The sequence below is a fragment of the Periophthalmus magnuspinnatus genome, chromosome 11 (assembly GCF_009829125.3).
Source record: "Periophthalmus magnuspinnatus isolate fPerMag1 chromosome 11, fPerMag1.2.pri, whole genome shotgun sequence".
NCBI lineage: Eukaryota > Metazoa > Chordata > Actinopteri > Gobiiformes > Gobiidae > Periophthalmus > Periophthalmus magnuspinnatus.
Window position 1 is genome coordinate 8,584,742 of NC_047136.2, and position 22,321 is coordinate 8,607,062.

At 40.4% G+C, this 22,321-nt stretch overlaps 2 protein-coding genes across 2 annotated transcripts in view; one reads left to right on the forward strand and one right to left on the reverse strand.

The window, feature by feature from the left end:
* Positions 1 to 22,321, forward strand: part of tpd52 (tumor protein D52) — a 369,330-nt gene that overhangs the window by 253,462 nt on the left and 93,547 nt on the right. The gene's annotated exons all lie outside the window — the stretch shown is intronic.
* mylipa (myosin regulatory light chain interacting protein a) lies at positions 1,980 to 14,414 on the reverse strand. Its single transcript, XM_033974984.2, has 7 exons — positions 14,141 to 14,414; positions 12,666 to 12,856; positions 6,162 to 6,347; positions 4,915 to 5,112; positions 4,648 to 4,812; positions 3,777 to 4,200; positions 1,980 to 3,277 (listed from the first exon to the last, which is right to left on the reverse strand). Exons 1-7 carry the CDS (start codon positions 14,225 to 14,227, stop codon positions 3,089 to 3,091), a joined length of 1,440 nt encoding a protein of 479 aa, XP_033830875.1. The 5' UTR covers positions 14,228 to 14,414; the 3' UTR covers positions 1,980 to 3,088.

A 22,321-nucleotide genomic window follows, 5' to 3' on the forward strand; every position in this document is an offset into this window, starting at 1 on the left:
ATTACTTGAAACGACACTTCTTACAAATTGTACTTGTTTTTCTCGTGACAGGTGATGATGATGGGAGAGTCTCAGGGACGTAGACCTACTTTAAGCCTCTGCGAGATAAGAGAGTAGTGACATATTTTCCGGTAAGAGCTTGTTTAAAGCATTTCTACAGTCATCACTCTACTTCTTCAGAGAACTAGGTCAAATGCAATTCAAAGGACTTAAGCATGATAAAGTATTGCATTATCTGTTTATTTGTATGTAGCCTGCTGACCGTTTCTGACCATTGGTACTTTAGACCACTGCAGACTGTTAACATCCCAAGAGCTGTGGATTTAAAAACGTTACTATCACACTACTAGCTATGAAATAAATCCAACCCATGATGAATTCAAATAAATAAATTGTCAATATTGTGGTTCATATCCATGAGTTTTGGGTGATGAAAAATTACCTCCATTGTAACAAACTATTCAAAACAAAGTGTCCTGTTCTATGAATGATGAAAAGTGCTCAATAACAGGAAACTGAAAGCCAGGAATAGTTATACAATATTGTTTTCATTACAGAAGTTTATGGAATTTTCCAAGGAAAAGCAAAACTGGATATGTTTATGACACAGTTGCAATTTAATAAGCTGGTTTTAATGTTGTATATAGACTTGTATACTTGATTTGTTTGTTTTTCCTGTTTCTATTGTATTTTAAATGTAAAAGACAGCCCAAGTACTCTAATTGGGCTCCCCTGTATAAAAATGAAGAAAAAGAAGAAATGATCTTGAAGAATCTATGATCTACAGTGAAATTTTGTAACATTTTAAGAGGTGCTGTCTCCCCTTCTTGTCACCAGGGTTCAGCATGTGACATAAAAATAGAGTTTCAAAGTTACTCATACATGCACGCAGCAGATGTTTAAGGGAGGGGTGTGGAGAATGCAACATTAGCTCTCAACATGTGACCGAAGATTAATCTAAAGGCAATCCCATGGAGAACTGACATCATTTGTTTACTCAGAGAAGAAATGCCACAAAACTCCATTGTAAATGTATTGAAGTTGTTGTTTTGATTTTTGTTTTCACTCAACATTGCTCATGAATTATAAGTAAAGGTGGATAAAAGTACTTCAAAATGTTTCTACTCAAGTACGCAACTTTTCAGCTCCCAATACTACTGAAGTACTGTCACACATACTAGGCCTAAATGTCACAAGTCAAATTACATTTACACTCACAGAATCACGTCTCAGTCCAACAACAATATGGAAGTTAAAAGAAATTGTTTTTAAATGTGCAAATGATCCAATTATTTTGTAAATCTAAAATAGTTTCTTTCTACTGGAGTCTGAGTTTTTCCAAAGTGTTTTCTTTGTATTTGACATTTGGAGTTTATCTTTATTGCCAAATTGAACACTTGAACATTTTTATGTGTTAGTGGGTCAGGATTATGATTGTAAGATTGTAACTGCAAAACAGTACAGGTACACATAAAAGAGAGTTTTAGTAGGTCAGTTATTGTCTAAGGTTACATTTTGTACAGCGTACACTTGTACAATGTCCCACTTTATAACCTTTTTTATTTTGGCATGTTAAACTTTAACTGTAATATGTAACTGGGCACAGGTGGTGTTTTGCACGGTTGACTTCAAAACAACTCTTTCCACATCCTTGGAGTTTGTGCCATCAAGAGGGATGGAGACAGGAGCAAGTAGAGCCTGATCAATAGCCCTTGTGCTGGCCTTTCGAATCACAGACCAGTGGAGCCTGTCAGTCCTTGTTCACAGACACGACCTCACTGTGCTGCGTCCATCTCCACTCTCCAGGCCCACCATGACAAACGACATGTTGACCTTTCAGAGCAATCCACCTGGAGAGCAGCTTCAAACTCCATTAGTTTGAAGGACCAACAGCTAAAGTTAGAGGTAAAAAATGTAAGAAAAATTTTCAAAAACAACTAAGTGCATGTGCAGAGTAACACAAAAATGCAAGTTAGAATAAAAAAACCCTTTATTAATACTTTCTCCTTTGTTAAAATACAAAAGAATTTATTTCTAAGAGTTACTCGCATTGACAGAATAGTGGCTTTTGCTTCAGAAAACAGAAACAAACTGCTACTTGTACAATGTGATAAAATAATCAAAGTTCCCCTGCAGTGACTGAGTCAGCAAGAGAGTTTTCCTTTTCACACAAAGTCTGCAGAAGTTTAGGATAGACACGGCATTTCTGCTACATTAAGGCCAACTCCTACAGACACAAGGAAAACTTCCTTGGTAAAGTGACAATGTTTTTTTAAATATAGTTTTTTTCAAATTAAATAAAACAAAATGAAAAGCTTTTCGAAAGCAGTATTGCACAGGTAGATCTCCTAGTACCCTTTCAATTATCCAAACAACTCACGATTACACCCCAGAGAGGAATAACTGGAGGTTTACAAAGAAGACAGCCACTGCATGACCAAGACCCATTTTACAACAATTGTGGTCACTTATTTCTAACTTTGTGTTGGCATAATCCTGACAGAATGTGCAGTGTAGTCTTTGATTTGAAGAGGAGTGTGAGCCACATACTGGTTTGGCTTTGGTCACAGTTGTATCGGTACAAAGACCCTTTGAGACCTCCGGGTCACAGCCCTGGACCATATTTCAGTGAGTGTCATTAGTATGCAGTGCACCACACAGGCAGAGCTGCCTCCCTTTGAATTCCCCCTCATTGGCATGGAAATGTGGATAAAATAACACACAAGAAATTAAATATAAAAAGCATCTCACTAGACACACAGTAAAATGCAGTTGTGACGAGCTTTAAAATGGCAGCATTAAAAGTGATAAAGGATATGTACAGTATAAAATATAGGAGTTGAGTGGCCATGGGCCTGATATAGAACAAAAAACAAAACTGATCAGGTCAACTGATACAATAATTTAACAAAATATAAGAAACTAATTTAAAACTAACTGCAGCAGGGAAGTGTTTAGAACAAACGTGAATTTGACAACATTTTGAACAGACAGGTGTTCAGATAGGAGCACAGAGCAGGTGGAGTGGTTGAGTCACTAATAGATCTTTGTGACTTTTGCGTTTGCTAGTCCATAGACATGATGCTCTTCACATGTGGAAGATCTTGTGCTCATAGTCAGGGCAGCTGTGAGGAGAGGCCATGTCTCTGCAGATAGGAGTTGGGATGTTGCTGCGGTGTTGGTGGTTGTCTGTCAGGGTGAGACTGAGCAGACTTGTGCATGTGGGCAGGTATACATGCTGGACGTGCTCCACATCTGACCGGCACACAGGACACAACTGTGGACAGAGACAATGGGTATTTTAATCATTGAACACACCATGCTACAACAGCCAATACAGTATATAGTACTGAAACAGTACTAAACTGTGCTTGAGTCACTTGAGCTCTTGGCCTTTGAAAGGTGCTGACGGACCCAGCAGATATTAGTAACTGCTGACATTATAAGTGAAGGTCAGAGGAGAACAAAGTCTAAATCAAAACTTTTTCTCTACTTCATTAGCAACTATTAGCCAAGTCACGTTTTCTATTCAGTCATGGGGCAGAATCTGCTGGCTGCCATAATCCCTTAATAACACTTGCACCATCTGTTCAAAGATGGAGCTCATTTAGCTGATTAAGAGAGGCCAGTGAGGCCAGCTGAGTTTTAGCACAGCTTTGGGTGCTGTAAAGAGCTGACGAGAAGCACAAAACATCTGTATATATAAAGCAATTGCTCTCGTATTCATAACTGCATAGATTTGGCTACGTTTTTTTAAAATGAAATAGGCTGCTCACCTGGAGTTGGCTGGCACATGTCTGGCAGCACACCATATGTCCACAGGGGCAGAAGGCAGCATCGATCTCTTCCTCACAGCAGAGCATGCAGAGCAGAGCCTCCCGCAGTTTCTGCAGCCTTTCCTGGAGCTCGCGACTTTGCTGGCAGCTACTACAGTCCAGCCCCTCCTCCAGCTGCGGGTCCCTGGTTGGAGATCGTGAGGGTGAGGAGCGCTCCCCGCTGTTGTTCCGGGACACCAGGTCCACCACCCCAGAATTGTATAGCGTCCGCCGGGCATGGTCGTACACTTCCTTGGCAGTGCGGCGAATGTCAAAAACATATTTTTTTCCCAAGTTGATGTTTTCATTGAGAAAAAGAGAGGCAAGATGTCCCTTAAAATCTCTGCTGTACTGCATCATGACAGCATTGGTTACTGTGTCACATCTTTAAAAGAAAATCAAAAAGATCATTTTAAAAACAACAAATATTTATCAGTTACTCATTTATCATTTACTGTTTTGACCGCTATGCTCATCAGAATACAAAAATCTGCAAACTGCCAGCTAAAAAACTTAAAAGGCCAGCCTGTCTTTTGTACCTCATTCCATTGTCAGTGAAGCAATTTCATAGCTCAGCCTTTTGAATTGTCCCAACTGAAGTGTGTCACTGTATTTTTCAGTGCACTCAGGTTACGGGCATGTTTTGTTCACGATCTTTTGTGTTGTAAAATAGCACAACTTGTTAAACTGTTTTTTATATGTTAACCTACTTTAGGAAGAGTTCGGCTACCAATCATTTACTGTCACTGGAAACGTGCTCTCATTCAGGGCACACTAGTCAATGATTGGCAAATAATACAGCAGATAAAAGCTACTGGAACCCTGGCCTCACCTGTAAAAAGCATGCGTCTCTGTGATGGCCCTGTACAGTCCGCTGGCCGCTCTGTTGCTGATCAGTTTGAACAGGAGCACCATGCTGTCACTGGTATCCTTGGTAACCGTCAGATAAACACTTTTCCCCGACTGCGTGGCAATCTGGATGAGGGGGTAGCTTATTCTAGGAGAGTTACATTTTAGTTAGACATGAAAAGTGGATAGATCATTTATCAATCATCATCATCATCATCAATACAACACCCTTTACTTCCAGTGCCTGTACCTGTTCTCTAAGGTGAAGTCCTCTTTGCAGATGGCGATGCCCTCAGGTCCAACCCCTATGGCCAGCCTCTGTCCGTTGGCGTCCCGGGCCCAGTGCCACTCCACCCCATAGTGCTCCAGAGACGAGATGAGCTGCAACGCCTGGTACTCCACAGATGCTTGGCTTAGCCCCTCCAGGCCTTTGTGTCGGGCCACAATACTGCACACACACGAAGGGCAGAGTCACGTTACAGCCTAGGTTACTTTATACAACACTTAGATCATTCTGCAACAAATAAGAGATGTAATACCAGAAGTGAATGTTGTTGTTGCATGATAAATGGTTTGTATGTGTGTAGAGTGTGTTTATCAGTTAACAGGCTTTATGGGAATGTATAAACCCTGTTGTTGTACACATTACAAAACAAAAACTACCAGAGAATGTGGCTGACTGCAGTCCAAGATTTACAGATTTCAGTCTCGACTCCACCTTTACAAGCTGCGAGCTGGTCCAATAATGGCTTCACTGTTTAAACAAATGTGTAATTGCAAAAAGTGCAATATTTAGAATGATAATTATCTGCATAAAAGGCACATAGATACAGCTTCATCTGAATGTTTTTTGACAAAAGCACTCCCCACATTGTATGTCCATCTTCATCCTCAGCCCATTTCTTCAGAAGAGCTTGTATTTACTTTCAGTCCATCTTTACAGACTCAACTAATGACTCCTGGGAGAACAGCGCTGACGTAAAACAGGTCAGCAGGTCGTACTGATAATGTAATAATAGGACCATTACATAAGGTTCACCACAAGAACAGCGACTGTACACACTGTACCGTAGTGCCAATAAGAAGTACTAGTGTTACTAATAGTTAATCATTTATTTGATATCGATGGCTTTATACTCTTTACATAATGGATTAAGTGAAATTGACTTTACGCAATAAAAATGATCTACTGACTTAAATGAATGTAGTATAGAGCAGTGCAATTAATCGACTTTTAATCTAGCTCAAGTTTCAGTCTATTCCAATCCCCAATGATATGCTTGGGTCTTTTTTAATTAGAGAGGTCTACAGCCAATCCTCTGCTCTACATCATTTACTGTAACACACAGAGTTCAGACTTTTAAGAAAGATTTTATGTTAAATGCCAATGCTTAAAAGTCTGTCACGGTTACGTTCACAAAATTGATTGATCCATTAGATTTTTTGCCACATCGCCCAGTCCTATTGTAGCAGAACATTTATCACATTAGACCGTACCTGTCCATTGTATCCTGGCTGGGCTCCTCTCCACCCAACTCCGAGTACCAGTACTGAGCCGTGTTCTGGTTGTAGTCCCCAAACTCGGCCTGAGCGAGCAGCGCACTCAGCTCCACAGCCTGGTCAGAGCCCATGCGGAGGTGCCCATTGTGGAGGTCCTCCTTCACGTGCATGAAGAAGAGGTGTCTGTGGATAAAAGGACGCAGCTGGTCAGGAAGACGCAGAAATTATGAAGACGCAGTAAGCCAATAGAGACAGACACACACCCAGAGCACAAGGTCTTATTGCTTTTTTGAACCAGCATCTCATACATTTGACCTTTTTAGTGTTATGACTAAAAGGCAGTAAAAGACACTTCTGTTTTTCTAGTCAAGTACAAACGAAATTAAACTAAAGTGCAACTTCCCCAATGAATTATTTTACTTCAATACAAATGTTACAAGCAGGTGTGATCAGACTAGCTCGGGCTATGTCAGGAAGAGCATCTGGTCTTTTTTTTTTAAGCCAAAATATATAAGAATCTGAGAGAATCAATAAGTATGTTTACAACAAACAACTCTCAAAATGTCTTTGTCATCTTCTGCTAAATAAGTCAACAGAATAAATTACCTCCACCCTCTTTCCATCCCCAACACGGATGAACTGTAGTAACCCCCGCAGATCCTTCTGTGGGATGACCTCTGGCCCACTAACCTCTAAGAAGATTGAAGAGCTACTTGTTACTGGACTGATAAACGGGTTCAACAGCTCTTTACTCTACCATGTAGTCAACCTGTTTTTCCTCCTACCACAACAACAGTCAGATAGGATTTCACACTGTGTTTCTAGTACAGCCCAAAAGTTTCCAGCCTGGATTTTTGCTGTGAATATTTTGGCTTGCCGCACCCTGATGTGCCAGACTGAATCTTGGCTTGTTATTTTCTTTTAACAAAGAACTCCCTAGAGGCAATGGTTCATTTGAAGAATCGCTGAAAGAGACCTACTTTTAGAAGTGATGTCAGTCAATTTGGACAGTACTAAGGACAAATTCTGTAGGATTTTTTTTTCTACCTCGATCCATCCATCTCCATTCTTTTTTTTTTCTTCAATGGGAATATATAGCTCATCAGAAATTGCACTTAGTCCTGATCTACATCTTTTTCCTGTTTACCATCCTTCAACCGATAAGATTTTCCACCATACACTGTCTTGTGCTGCTTCTTGGAGAGATGTCTTATCACAGCACAGGGAACAGCCAGTCATAGATGATGTGATGGTCCTCATAGGACAGAGTCAAACTCTGGTGGGAGCGGGCCCCACCTGGTGCATGCACACACATCATACTGTAAGTGAGGAACAACTGTCCAACAACAAGACATTCCTCCCAAACGCACACTGAAAACACCTCCAAAAATGATCAACAGAAGCTGAAATGTGCAGCTGTGAGGCACACGATCTCCACCCCAACAAAGCTCTGGACCATAACAACTGACTGGCCCCAGGCATAACAAACAGTGCTTTGATATGGTGTTAACATCCCCATTCCCTCCGATGAGCGAGCACGCACACAGGCCGCTCCATTGTGTCGGGCCCAGCAGGCGTTATCTGATGCGGCCGTGCTGGTTAGATACCTGCCTGACGCAAACAATGGGGCTGACTTAAATGCTAGGTAACTACAGGTCGACCGAAGAGGGTTACTGTAGGGCACTGGAGGTTACACCAGTTTACTACCCAACAAGGATTTAATTAAGTATTGCCACAATTCCATTTATTTTTAGTCTGGGCTTGAAAACAAGTCAACATGTATAAAACATTAGAAAAATACATACAAGTAAATAAATGCTTGAAATACTTTACTAAATACCATCATACCATATGAGCACGTTTAAAATTAAATGACTAAATCAGGTTTTATTTTATATTCTAATAATAATAAACATAATTATTATGTCTGACTATACAGTCACATGAAACATAGTGCAACAATATGTTGACCGTTGTAATTAGCCAAACATAAGGTGTAATTCCAGCCACTGTTTGTGAAAGAAAACACTTATTAGAATGTGCAGTGGAACAGGTTAGCGCTGACAGAGGTTACTAGAGTTCATGGGTTGGAGATAGAGGATGTGAAATGACTAACACAGCTGCCACTCACAAAAGCAACCCCTGTAAAAGCTTTACTAGGCAGCTTCTCCCCCCTCACCTTTCAGCATTAGTTAGCTTTAAAAAAAACAAGGACAAATAACATTTAGTCATAAATATGTTGGGAAGGCCAAACCATGCAGAGGTCAAGGTACCTGCACAAAAATATTTAAAAAATAACTTAAAAGATCAATTAATGTTCAAAAATGAAAGTGTCAGTTTTCTTTTTGGTTCGTAATAAACGTTCCCATTATTGTCCATGTCCCAGTACTGACTTTCCAAACTTTTTTTTGTAAAAAATAAAAAGAAGACTAAAGATTGCATTAATACAGCACTATGTCATCAGTCTAGAATTGTTGAAAAATATGCTTAGCAAGATGTGCATGCCAACTAGTGTTTTTTTTTTTTTAAATACAAATTCTACCCAAACACATTTCCATAACCAAGAGCCCTTCAAGGTCTCCAGTCTTTATTTTTCTAACCCACATGTGAGTCACACGATCCAGGACTATCAGCAACAACTTAAGTGTCTAAGTGCTGTTTACAACTCATCTGACTTCGTCCTTCACACATTTATTGACCAATAACGACTGAATAGCTAGTCATAATAGACACTGTTTATGTCAGTCATTCAGAGACAGAACAAAGAGGAGAGAGCCAGAGAAGAGGGTCAGCTGCAGAGGTCCAGGAATGTCAGTCTGGTTGAAGTAATTCAATTAAAACAAGCCTGGACTCTGCCAGTAATGGTCTATTTTTAGACTTTCTCAGAGGCTGAACTTTTAAAATTGATTTTTTTCTTAACTCTTCCAAATACAATATTCATCAAGCTTTCTTTGTAACAAAAAACCCCTGAACCAAAACAGAAGTAAGAACATAACATTTTCTAGCAACTTAGACCTATTCTTAGTCAATTTCCAAAAAAGCTTGACTAACACAAATACCTATTGTAGGATTGTACTTTTGCTATACAATAATAAAGTGCTGGTAACATTGATAAAAACACTGATAAAATACTACTGTGGCAGTTTCTCACTGTGGTATATCGTTTTCTTTAACAGAGAAGTTGTCAACTAGGCCACTGCTAAAAGGAACAAAAAGTCCCTTGCAAACTGAAACTCAATGCCTAGGCCTGGAGACTGTTGCTTGCACTAGCCAATCAGCAGAGGAGTTTGGCCTGCGCTCTGAACAATGCGGTTTGTAAGCTACTCAAATAACTCTTGCCAGAAGCAGTGATGGGAGGTTACTCTCAGTCAATGCACTATAGTAACCTCTGCAGTATTATCCGAAGGGTATGCATGATGGAATAAATATGACTACACATACAACTTTTATAATCTGCCCAACTTAGTACAAGCAAAGACGCTACAGTGCTAAAAATAGGTGGTTTCTTGCAGCTCGGCTTTGTGCGTCGATGAAACAAAGAAGAAATTGCCTGCAAAGTGCCTGGTTATGCCTCTTGTGTTCTGTGCGAAGTGATGAAACTGCAATTTAAATAAAAACAAGTCAGAGATAAATGCCGTCTAGGGTTTGTCTGGTTGAATCCATGGAAAATTAACAACAAAATGTAACTTAAAATTTTGAGGAGTTTGACATTTCATGCATCTTTTTTAAACAGTCATTAGTTTTCGATTTTGACAGATTTGCTCCATTTGTTTCCAACACTGCACATGTCCATTAGTAACAGATGTCCAGTTTAGTGGTAGACAAGTCACTATTGTGCCGCAGGGCCCAGACACGCTCCCAATGCAGCCACTAAAAGAAGATTTGTTTCGACTCCTTAAAACCAGCAGGAGTTAGTCTGCCTGTAATTGCACAAGCCAGAAACAAGAGAGTGACTGTCGGAGAAGTAATTAAGCACTGATGAGAACTGATGAGAACCGATGAGAACCGAGAGCAAGAAGTATTTCAACCCAACACCGGTCTGCCTGTTCAGTGGCACTTTTTGGTCAAGCTCACAGATCTCAACAAAGCCATCATGACATTTTATTAAATAATGAGAATTCAGAGGCCAGAGAGTGCTCAACTCCAGAAATAAGAAAATATAAGAGGCCTGTTCCAGTGTAAAGGCATTTGGATTTTGAAGGGGGAGAATAAAGAGTGAGTTGTGCAAAGGGTTAATGAGAGTGACCCTGATGAAGCCGGACTGATAGCGGTGCCCTGGGAGGGTACAGCTCTGTCCTGATCAGAATGTTAAACAGTGAAACTAATGAAGGGAAACATTCACATATTTAACTCGGAGCAAATGGGCCTAATGGTGCGGATAACAGGCTGTTGTTGGGGCCGCTGGGTGACACTTCCCCAGTGTTTTTCTACAAAAACGGGAAAGAACAAATAAGAACATGACAGGCGTGCTAACGAATGCCAATTAGATGTTTTAATCAGCATGGCTGACTTGTTCTACAAAGCAAAAGTAAAAGTCAGCGCGGGGCTGAGTATATAAAGCAGACACAATGTACTGAATAATCTGCATGTATGTGTGAAACAAACGGTGACCCGGGCTTTACGTGGCACTCCTTACGTAAGGCGCTCTGAGTCCAGCGGTGGTGGTTATGTAATTCATGTATAGGCCCACCCCCTGCTCCGCTCTTTCCATATTCTGCTGCAAGATTTGTTCCAACTTGCACCATTTGCCAAGTAAAACATATGGGTTAGACACAATGAGTATGTGATACACGTGAATTAAATGTGCCGGGAACAACTGGGTGGAGATGAGTATTAAGATTTAGGAGCAGAATCCTTGTGGGATGGAAAACATTTGATGAATTTGATCTGAGAAAATGTAAAGCCTAGTACAAATGAACAAAACAAGCGTGACTGCTAGTGTGAGCGTGAACAAGCCCCTCTGAGGCTGTGGTCCCTAAACTAGGTCAAAGGTAACAACTCGTGCAGTGAGAGAAAGAGGGCTCTCTGCCTGCTTGGTCCTCATTACAGCACTGGTAAATGAAAACCTCAAGTGAAGAAATCAATGAACAATTTATCAAGACAAATCATTTGCAGCCTACCGTATGTTTTCTGGCCTATAATTGAGAGATGAGCTGAACACTTTGTTTACTTGAAGTTGTTGTGAGTAGTTTTTAAAAGCCACCTGGTTTACCCTTCTCTGTCATATGACATCTTTATCTCACCTTTATTATAACATCCCCAGTGACCCCCGCCCCTCCAGCGCAGGCCTGCCGCCTGCCATCTGTTGATAACCCCTGCTAATCTTGGGGAGGTCAGGCAGCCAAGTGCCCTCCTCCATGACATCCCCACAACCTTTCACTTTTCTTTCACGCTGGTGGTAAAATATAGGCCAGTGAAGGAAAGAAGTGTAAGAAACAACAGTTAATTAAAAATATATCTTGACTCAACAAACTGTCTATTCAACAATACAACAGGGCAATGTCCAGAAGTGCTTAGTGTCAGACCATTTGGGACAATCTATAAGGAATTGAATGAGAAAGTAAAAGAATGTTCTGTAGTGCTCTTAATGGTTTGTTGCGCCATCTGATGCGAGTCTATTATATATATATATATATATATATAAAAATTACACAATTGAAGATTTCAAATGCTATCAATAGACAAGCAAAGGAAATACATACTGCCAATACATACTGATGGAAAAATACATACTGCCAACATTTCCACTTTATAAATCAGATGGAGGCACAAGATAAAATGTCCTACTCCATACAAAGATTGTGCTGTACAAAAATATAAAAAGCAGCAACAATTGGAGATGGATCAACTCTCTAAAAATGTTATATTTTTCAGTTCTAGATGTGAAAGACAATGGTTTCTTGACAGCTCGGTGAGTTTTAGACAATTGATACCCTTTACTTTGAACATTACCTAACTTGTAAAACTTTTGCACAGTACTGTAGGTAAATGAAAACTATATGGAAAACAGCATATGTGTGACTCAACATGTAAAACCAGGCTGTCTGCATCTTTTGTGCCAAGTGCAAATGTCTCACAATTGAAACAATAAGCACAACAGAAGTTATTTAGAGCTGAATGGAGCAGTAGCAGAGGTCCTGGATGTGTCACTGAAGTCCCCAGGGAGAATCACAAAGAGCCCATAGCCTCAGCGCAGCTAGATCACATTTCCTGCTTGGTTGTTTCTTTCTAGAATGACCTATAGTAACCCAGGAAGGAGCCACCACAGAGGTTACTAAAGGGCATATCTGCTCAACCAGGAACAAAGTGATGAGATTAGGCCCTGGCAAACTATGGCTTTGTTGTTCTGCAGCACGTGCTTTCTGCTGCGGTTCACTTGCCACAAAAATGTCTGTCTATTTTTCTCTGGCAGTGGTCATGATTTGAACTGCTGTAAGTCAGGACACATACTTCAGCTGGGTCCTATATGTGGCAAGGCACTTGGTTGAATGTTAAACCTACCTCGTCTGCTCCTGGAGGATGAGATGGGGCTCTACAAAGAACTTGACTCTGAGCCGGAGTCGACACGGGGTCACATTGTCCATTTGCTGACAGATGCGGTTCCTCAGATTTAGCCACAGATTCTCGCCCTTGCTGCCTGTGAACTGCAGCCCGAAATAGTCCGCTTCAATTATGCCCAACTTTCTGCAAACCTGGATAAAATGACACAGGAGTTTAGTAGTTGCATGATTACAACAACGCAAAAATGTGATGGAGATGTGACGCTTTAGGGCTACGACAGATGTGTGCGTATGGTCCCCCATCTCAATACACTTAGAACTAATCCTCTGTCAGTAAAAGTATGTTTTAGAGGGAGGAAATTGACTATTTTCTTGAGTTAAATCACAATTATTAAAAGTCTGTTTACATTTAAGGAATTAATGATGCAAGTTTGTTTTTTTTATTTTAATAACACCAAATGGAGTAAAAAATGTAACAGCTTTTGATTTTTGATTTTATTTTTTCTTCTTATAGCACTTGGCCCATCATTTTTTCACCTTGACATTTTCCTAGTGAGTGGGCTGACTGATGTAGACTGTTATATAAGTTGAAGCAGGTAACAGTCATTGACCTAGTGTCTGTCAGCACACATCATTTGAAGTTGGGGGTTCAGTACAGTCTAAAGCACTTTGTACCCTTGGAATCCCTCGTCTCGTTCACATGCTGATGGAGCCCCACCAATAATCTCCCATTGGAAGAGGACTTGGAGCCTCAGTGAAGGGCGTAAAGGGGTTCAGCTCTCCCACGCCCCCTCCACAGCGGCCGGCCCGGGACTTATTACGTAAGGACTGCTGCTAAACGTCTGCTACGGGAATCTCCAGCGGCATGATGGGAATAAAAAAGCCCATTCATACCCAGGGCAAGTTTGGAAATAAGCCATGCATACAAAGTGGATTTACAGTTGGATGAAAACAACTCTTGGCAAGTGATCAGAAAGAGAGGAAGTTTGAATAGTGCCTAAGCGCGTGTGCACGTTTTCCCCCCACACTTTAGAAGCAGGAACAAGAATGAACTGGAGTAACCTGAGCATTTGCACATGACTAAGCCGTGCAGGTAGGAAGAGAACATTACCCACGAGTCCGCAGAGAAGAAAAACGATGTCAGATCACGAGAAAAGATGATTTGGAACACTTAAACTTATTTTTGATGCATAAGCCAATTGTAGAAGCGCGCACTTGAAGATGGGACATTTTGTTTCCTTGTAAATGAGCGGGTTACATGAAAACTGAAATATGCTACGGAAGCCTTAATAACCTGCTATGAAAGGGTTCAAATTAACCTACAAATTGCATGCAAACTTTAAAAAGTAATAGCCCAAGAAAGCCCGACTTAAAACAAATAGGCTACAAAACAAATGCTGCAATAAATGACTCTGTCCTGCTTAGGCTGCAACAAAATAAGAAGTGTAAGTGTAAAGAAGTGTTTTTGTGTCTTACCTTATTGAGACAATCTTCACCGTTCGCCTTCGCATCAACTTCCACTTCCATCACTACTGAATCCGGACGAGTAACGTGGCAAAGCATTTTGGCCTGTCTATTTCTTTGGTGTGCCACTCTTCAAAAACGATCAAACCTGTCCAGTCTTCCTCTAAAAAGCCCCCTACATGAATCCTCCGTCACTTTCTCAGACCTTTCTCTCACTCCGTGTGGCAAGCTTTTAGTCTGGAGCCGCCAGCTGTAGGCTATATCAATGAGACTCCACCATTGTGCCCGCCCACTTCGCGCTGTCCAATCAGAAACGCGTTCGCAAAGGCTGCTGGAAACATTCAGCCAATCACAAGTCGCCTTATGAGCACAGTGGTTTAGAACGCGTGCAGAGTGGATAAGTGCGCCCTCGTGTGGCCGTCTGTCGCATGTATCAGGAAATGCTGTTGAACTCACCTGCTCCCGCTGAACTCTTCTTTTTATCGAATTTTCTGCACAGCCCCGGTGAGTTAATGGCCCATGTACAGTTCCCTGGCTCGCTATTGTGAATAATGTAGATGCTGTCCAAAATAGATAACAGGAAGGACTTTCACTCTGTTCTGTCCTCTTTCCAGCTCTTATCCATATTTCATATCTTGTTTCTCACCGTGTGTCTCTGAAGTGCCTTTTTGCATTGAAAATATATAGTAAATTTTGTTCACTAGCTAAGATCTTACCAACATATCAATCCCATAGTTTCCAAAGGGGCTTGGTATAAAAAAGTGAACAGCAATGTCTGACTTTTTTGCATGACTCAGTTTAGTTTTATGCTTTTATTCGTCGTTCATACACATAGGCTCCCAGTTTATGGGATGTTGCTTACAACGGGTTGCAAAAATAACCCATGTAAGTATAGAACATAGTATTTACTATCCTTTTTAATATATTTACAATGTATTTAATATATAATATTGTATTTAATATTGTGCCTTGGCAATATCTTTGGCTACCAAATATTGTCAGTTGGGTAAAGACGTTTTTTAACCATAGGAGAATTACTCAGAATACTCCACCCTTTCAGACAACTATGTTAAAGAGGATTTCTCTTCCACCGCATAGAAATAACTCACTGCATTATTCAGCAGGTTGTAGGGTTCTGCAGGATGAGGCACAAGTGCAGACATCTTCACCCACACGAGGAGAGAGGTATGAAGCCCAGCCAAGTGCTCATCTGCCAGGGGACATTTTACAGCCTGTGCAGCCAAGGTCTGTGTTCCTCCTCAGTCCTCACTACATCATTCAATAAGATACAGTGTGACGTGACCCATAGGAATATACAACACCAGGGGTTGTGTTATGAACCACTGAGGACAATTAGGAACCAAATAGTGTGTAGCCTCATAGGACCTGGCCTCCACATATGTGGACAACACATTTTGGGTTGTCTAGGCCACAATACAAATGTTTTCTCTACAAGGTCCTTGTGTCCACATATGGGGTCATTATACTGCCACTTAGTGGTGACAGAAGAGTGTAACACTTTATAGTTTAGGTTCAATATGGACTTTGTAAAAGGCATGCTGTTAGCAGCATTTCAAATGAGCCACATTGTTCCAAGCGGCACAGTTGTTGTTTCTCATTTTGTTTTTGCACTAGGGATGCATGTTGCTGTGTTCAGGTACTTAATAGTTTTTGCAAATCATTATTCAAATGTGACTTTAATGTGTTCTGTCAAAATGATTAAAATGGAGAACAAATGTCCTCATATGTGGACATAATTTTTCTCATAATGTAAAAAGATAATTATTAGTTTTTACACTCATCAGGTCCCAATCTGCCCAAATAACAAAGAGAAATTAATAAAGCATGCCATACAAGAGTTTATGTCCTAGGAGGTTAAAATAGTGTAGTGATGCAGTTCCCATGTAAGGAAATTTAGACCTAAATGTTTAAGTTTTAAAAATGTCTTTTTAAATGGCTGAAAAAATAAAAAAAACAGTTGTCGTAAACCTCCTATTTACCTCCAGTAGTATGTTATTGTTTTGTGTTTTTGGTGCTGCTGTACTCATCCGTTGTGTACGTGGTATTAAAGCTCCTGTTCCCTGACTATAGTCCATGTGTGAGAGAGTCGTGCAGCCTGTTGAGTGGATTACTCGTTGTCCTTTTGGTCTGAGATGATGTAATAAAGAACAAACTAAAAGTCATGTTCCTCTGTGCAGCTGGATGTCCATAAATGGCATCCTGGGAGAACAGTGAGTGATCTAACATGGACCGTTGTCGTGGCAGTGGGAGGACCAGTGTACCACGAGGCAGAGTGACTGTACCACATGAACTGCATGGACACCACGTACATCAGGTACAGAAACACACACATACAGTGCTATACAAATGTACAGTATTTAGAATGTAAAATTATTTTGTTAAATCAATGTTTTGGTTCCCCAAAAAGCAGTTATGCCATTGTTTTTATTATGATTAAAACAACTTCAGTGCTTAATATGCCAGCAGGTGCCAATCTCACACCCTCTGGAATTTTTGCCATATACATTTCATAGAAACTAAGGTCTTGGGGTGTTCATACCTTATTTAAAGATATTTTAATACATAACCTTTGATTTCAAATAGACATTAATATAATATTATGAAAAAGCCACAACAGCAAAATAAGACATTTGCTCACATTAAGCCCCCTCTAATGCATATCTAGGCCAAATTTGGGGGTAGGGCATCTCCGGTCTGAGGGGCGCTATGACATCATGCGTTGTGACATCACTTCCCTTTGAGGCAAGTCACCGCTAACTCGACTGGAGCGTGAACACATCGCCACACAGGGTTTGTTTATGTGTGCACGTTTGCATGACATCAGAGCATCATCACTGCCCAGCGCTGCAGCCGCTGTGCCACTCGGAGCACATACTATGGACGGGCCGAGCACATCGATAGTTCTTCTGTTGGTGTTTTGGTATGTTTATGATGCTACAGTTTTTTAAATGTATTTAGAAATATGAACCAAGGCCAAAGGGCAAGCAGCTCCACTGACTCAGACGGGAAACAGCGATCATATGATGAGGACTCTTTACGACACAGATCAAGTTCATCAGTCGAGGAAACGTGGACTGACTCTGACATGCTATCGGCGAGGCGAATGAAGAGAAGTGAGGGCTTCAACTGCTCTTTCAGCTTTGAAGAGGACCCACAAGCCCAGTCACAGACAGGAGTCCAAACCCAAGCACCACAGAGCTCCAGCAGAGCACCACTCCCTGAGCTGCAGCCAGCAACACAGAGCTCCCCCGCACAGGCACAGGAGGTCTGTGAGACACTGCCTCAGAGATCAGGTCTGTTCAGGCCACAGGACCTCTGGCTCACTGTCACCAGGTGTCTGTCCATCAGGTGGCCTCCATGTTTGTCTCTCAACCGACTGGATAGAAGTACCAGGAAACTGGCTTACCAAAAGGACTGTGACCAATCACAGAAGTCATTTTCAAGTGACAGTTTGGATTCAGCCAACCAGAGCTCTTCTACTATATCTACTTCATCAGAGGACATCAATGTGACATTGGTAAAAAAGGAGGAAGAGGAAGCAAAGAACAGAGAGGTTAAAAGAGGTCCTCTGTCCCGCTGGGGACTGTCCCGCTCCTCCCCGAGATTACCCCGAGACAGACAGGTGTCAAATGTGCTGCTGGCTTCAATGATCCTGGAGAGAGACATGTGTTTGACAGTGGAGCTGATAGACCGCGGCGAGGAGGAGCAGGACTTACGTTATCAGGCTGAGTGGAAACTGACGGAGAGGAGTCGGGAGCTAGCAGCAGGAGTGTGGCTGTCTCGAACACTGATTGACTGATGTGCCTTTCTTTTGACAGAGAGATGGATATCTGCACTTTACATGTGCCCCTGTAGCAGCAGCACATGGTTCAAATAATGATCCAATCCCAGTGGGCTCTGTTGATTAGACATGGCCTAGATTTGGGCGAATAATCAGTATGATTGGTTTAGCATGATAGCAGTGGAAAACTGCTGTGTGCTGATGTAGAAACAAATGCAGTGAGTGGAGCTAACTAATTTGACATGCTATTCTCAGAACAGCCTGAGCTACAGCACAGTTTATGATAATGTTTGTTTTTCTGCCTTTCTTGATCTCGCAAAGCATTTTCTACATGACCAAATCTATGTGTGGGATGTGGGATTCAATGTGATATGACATAAATATAATAAATTATTTTGTAGAAAAATATGCTTACTTTAATATATAAAATACAAAAAATTATTACATTATAATCTTTAATGCCAAATAAAACAAACACATTGCCTTCAGGATTACAGCTAACAGCCTCTGAACATTAAAGCAATACAAATGATCATATTCTCTAAAGACTAGCACATGTACTTTACCTTTGCACATCTCTGTTATTACATCACCAAAATGTTCCTGGGTTCATTGGATCAAGAGCTAAGATCTTACCAAAATGTCAACCCCATCGTTTCCACTTCTCTCAAAAAGGGCTTGGTTTAAAAAAGTAAACCACAATGCCTGTTGTGTATGATGTCTTAAGGTAAATATTAATTGAAAAAGTAAAAAAAAATACATCACTCTAGAGTAGATAAACAATAGCTAAAGGTGCATTATGTTACTTAGCTGGTGGAGAGACCTGCTTGTCATCATGGAGATCTTATTGTTTTACTTAGAAAGTTACACAGGATTGCATTAACTACTTTCTGTTATAGTATTATTTAGTATATTTTATAAGAAAAGTTTTGTAATGATTTTCTTTTGGTCGTCTCTTCTCTACAAAAGCATTCAGGCGACATCAGCCAAGGTGTTTGTCTTTTCTTCCCCAGAGCCATGAGGAGTTTAGCCCCATGTGAGTGTTTGTAAATTCTTCTGGATGCAGCTGAGAGGGTTATGTAATGAAGTGAGGACTGCACACCCAGCACAAGACACACAGTGCACTCATCACCACAGGACATTTGATAGTGTTTAGGAGGAGCAGAGCCACACAGTAACACCTCAGCATTTTGACTTGTCATTATTATTATTAGACTTTAGGTTTAACTGCCAGAGGGAAGGCCCAACCCACAAACAGATTATATCACATCTCTATTATATTTGATTCTTTTAGTTTTTACATTTCCACTGCGCTCGTCTTAAATATAGTTTTGCCCTAAGCCGGAGTCTGCTGCTCTCAATGGCAAAGGGGACACACTGCTTCCTCGAAATGATGCATTGGGGTTTGTAGACTGTGTTGTGTACTGGTTTTTGGCATGCACCTTGTTTTTCAGTGAAGGACAAAGGACATGCTGATTATACCTGCGTGGTGTTCATGAGCAAATATACCAACACATACAAAAAGAGGAGATCTGATCTTTTATGAGGAATCACTGGTGTCTGTTTGAGACATTGATTGGCTGGATTCTGTTGAGTAAAACAGCACTGAGGAGATGCAAATTTATTGGTTAAATGTGCATAGACTTGACTTAAGTCCAATGAGGTTCATCTGGTCGTCCGCTCATTTATTTTGATAGATTTTTATTTATTTTTTAATAGTTTGTTTGTATACCTGACAGTTTTGACCATTCACTCGGGGTCTTCCTCAGAGTGGTTGGTCATGTCCGGTCAGCTGGGTTAAGGAAGCAATCAAAATACGTAAACATGCCAGTGGAACTTTAAACCTGGACGGGGAGGCCTTTGTACTCTCACACACATGGGTTACTGTCCTGAAGAAGTCGGACTGCAGATTTGGAGCTGTCTTCTTACCACTGGAGGCAGGACGACGGCGCCAAAACCTGTTTAAATCAGCTGACTGGACTCGTCATAGCAACAGCAACATTACGTGACCACTTTGAGGAAGACAGCTAGTGAGCAGTCGAAACTGTCAGGCATGAAAACAAAGTGAACCTTGGTTTGAAAAAGAAATCTATTAAAACAACAAAATGCAAAGACTTTCTGTGCAGTCTCAGATTATCCATTGAGCCGTAAGTTACTGAAAAGAGAACTGCACTTCCTCTTTCATCTTGGTGCCTCATTAGAAGCTGTAATTAGTGATTCTCATGACCTATATTGAGTTATTGTACTTCAAAGAAAAAACAAAACATATTATATTTATTTATTCGTCTCCTAGGGCTGCACAGTTATCAGGAATAAATGTACTCTCTTTGGTCTGTGTTTTCAGTATGGTGGTTTAGCCTGTACTGATTTATTTACATAATTTGGTTTGTCACCGATTCAACCCTTGTAAGTCAAACCCGTACCACGTTTAGACAAGGCACAATGCATTATTATTAAGATCAAATATTTTTTTTCAAGTAGGCCTGCCGTGATCATTACTATATCAACTTATTCTTCAGTATATGCTAGAAGTAGATCACATGCACCTTGTTTTTGCATTTGTATTGAATTTTTTCTTATTTTTACATAGTTTTAGACGTTTTTGATGACATTTGAGTTGGTAGATGGTCCATTAATTAACTTGCATAACACATTACAGATACTCGAACTAACTACTTTAGTGTTTCATTGCACCGTTTAGAAATTGCTGTCCACATTATGTTCCATATGATTCACTTATAAAAGAGTTTACTGTTTTAAGGTTATTGTGAAAGTGGTATAAATTCATTTCAATATTGTTCATTGTGATATTTGCAGAATCAATATATCACACTTGCTGGTCCTAAACATGAAAAGTGTAATATTGCATTTGAAAGAGTCCACTGTGTTTTTTTTGTGGTGACCCTTAAAAGTACCGTACACATCTAAAAAGTTATTGTACCATCACAACAAAAACAACACAATACTATAGAGGTTTTAGCATAACGTCCAGTCCAACCATCGTTCCCTGTTTGTATCGTAGCATGAGCAAGGACAATGTAAACAATGTAAACTGTACATGTTAAAAGCCAATACGCCTTTCCCCTTGAGTAAACTATACAGCAAGTCTCTCATAGTACCTATAGGATGGGTAGTCGTGCCTACACATGTAAATGCCTGCTCTGACATCCATGGAGCATACAGCAGAGGGCTGTTTGAACACGTCCACATCTGCCCCGCTGTGCTAGTCTCCCGCCTCAGTGAACAGTTCAGAGCACATTATTATGAACACTGCCCCAGGAGAAAACACTTCGTCCAGAAGGGCAACAGAAAAAAGGTTGTTGCTATACAATACATTTGCTCAAAACTTTCTGTAAAATGAAATGAACTTTCTGTCGGGTGTTCATGCCACAGCATAGGCCTTTGATGGACAATTCACTATATTCCACAGTCGGCTATAATATCTTTTTTGATTTGTCGCAAGGGTTGAGCTAGAAGTTAACTTAGTATCGATCCACTGCCATTTTCTGTCCTATGAATTTTTCAAAAGCTCTGAAAATAAAAGGTTAAAGCGCAATTGTTAAAATCCAATTATTGACTTACGGCAGAAATCAAAGCCTTGATACAGTACCATTTTTGCTCCAAAGATTTCCTAAAATTAATAATTCATCTGGATATTTACGTATGGTAAACAAGGGAATTGTTACCATTTTAGATCCGTGTTTGTTATGCACGAATATAACTGAACTATTTTCTAATAACTTATATATAACTTGTCTTTTTCTGATTGCAAGTTAGTTATAGAGGTTATTTTTCACAGGAAATTCATAGGAATACTATGCAACTTTATAGAAATCTATCTATTCCCAAAGGTACACCATGTAACTTTTCCAGTGAGGGGGTGCTAGCTGCTTGTCTCCATGGTGATTGCATTACTTTAACACCATACTGTATAAGATTTCAGGCAAACTTCTATATATTTAGCTTTTTTTCTTTACTGCTTTTTAAATCGCTCACAAAGTCCTGACCTATAACATTTCCTGGTAGCGTCACCATCTTGTCTCCATGGAGATTTATAGCAAAAGATAAATTCAATGGAAACTGGACAAAGGTTTTAGAGTGAAGACGTTTTGCCGCTCACCCAAGTGGATATTTCAGTTGTGGTCAGATTGCCGGTGGACCTTATATCCAGACTAGAACTGAAGACGCCACGAAACTTCTTTACTCTAAAACTTTTGTCCAGTTGGCAGAATTTTTTGCTTTTTATCATGCCTGGACAAATGAGGCATTACACAGACATCCATGGAGATTTGTTTAATGCCACAGTGTGAAATGTTCTTATCAAAGCAATAACATCTCAGCTGAGACAAACAAGTGGTGTATTCTCCCTCAGAAAAGATATATTTAAAAAT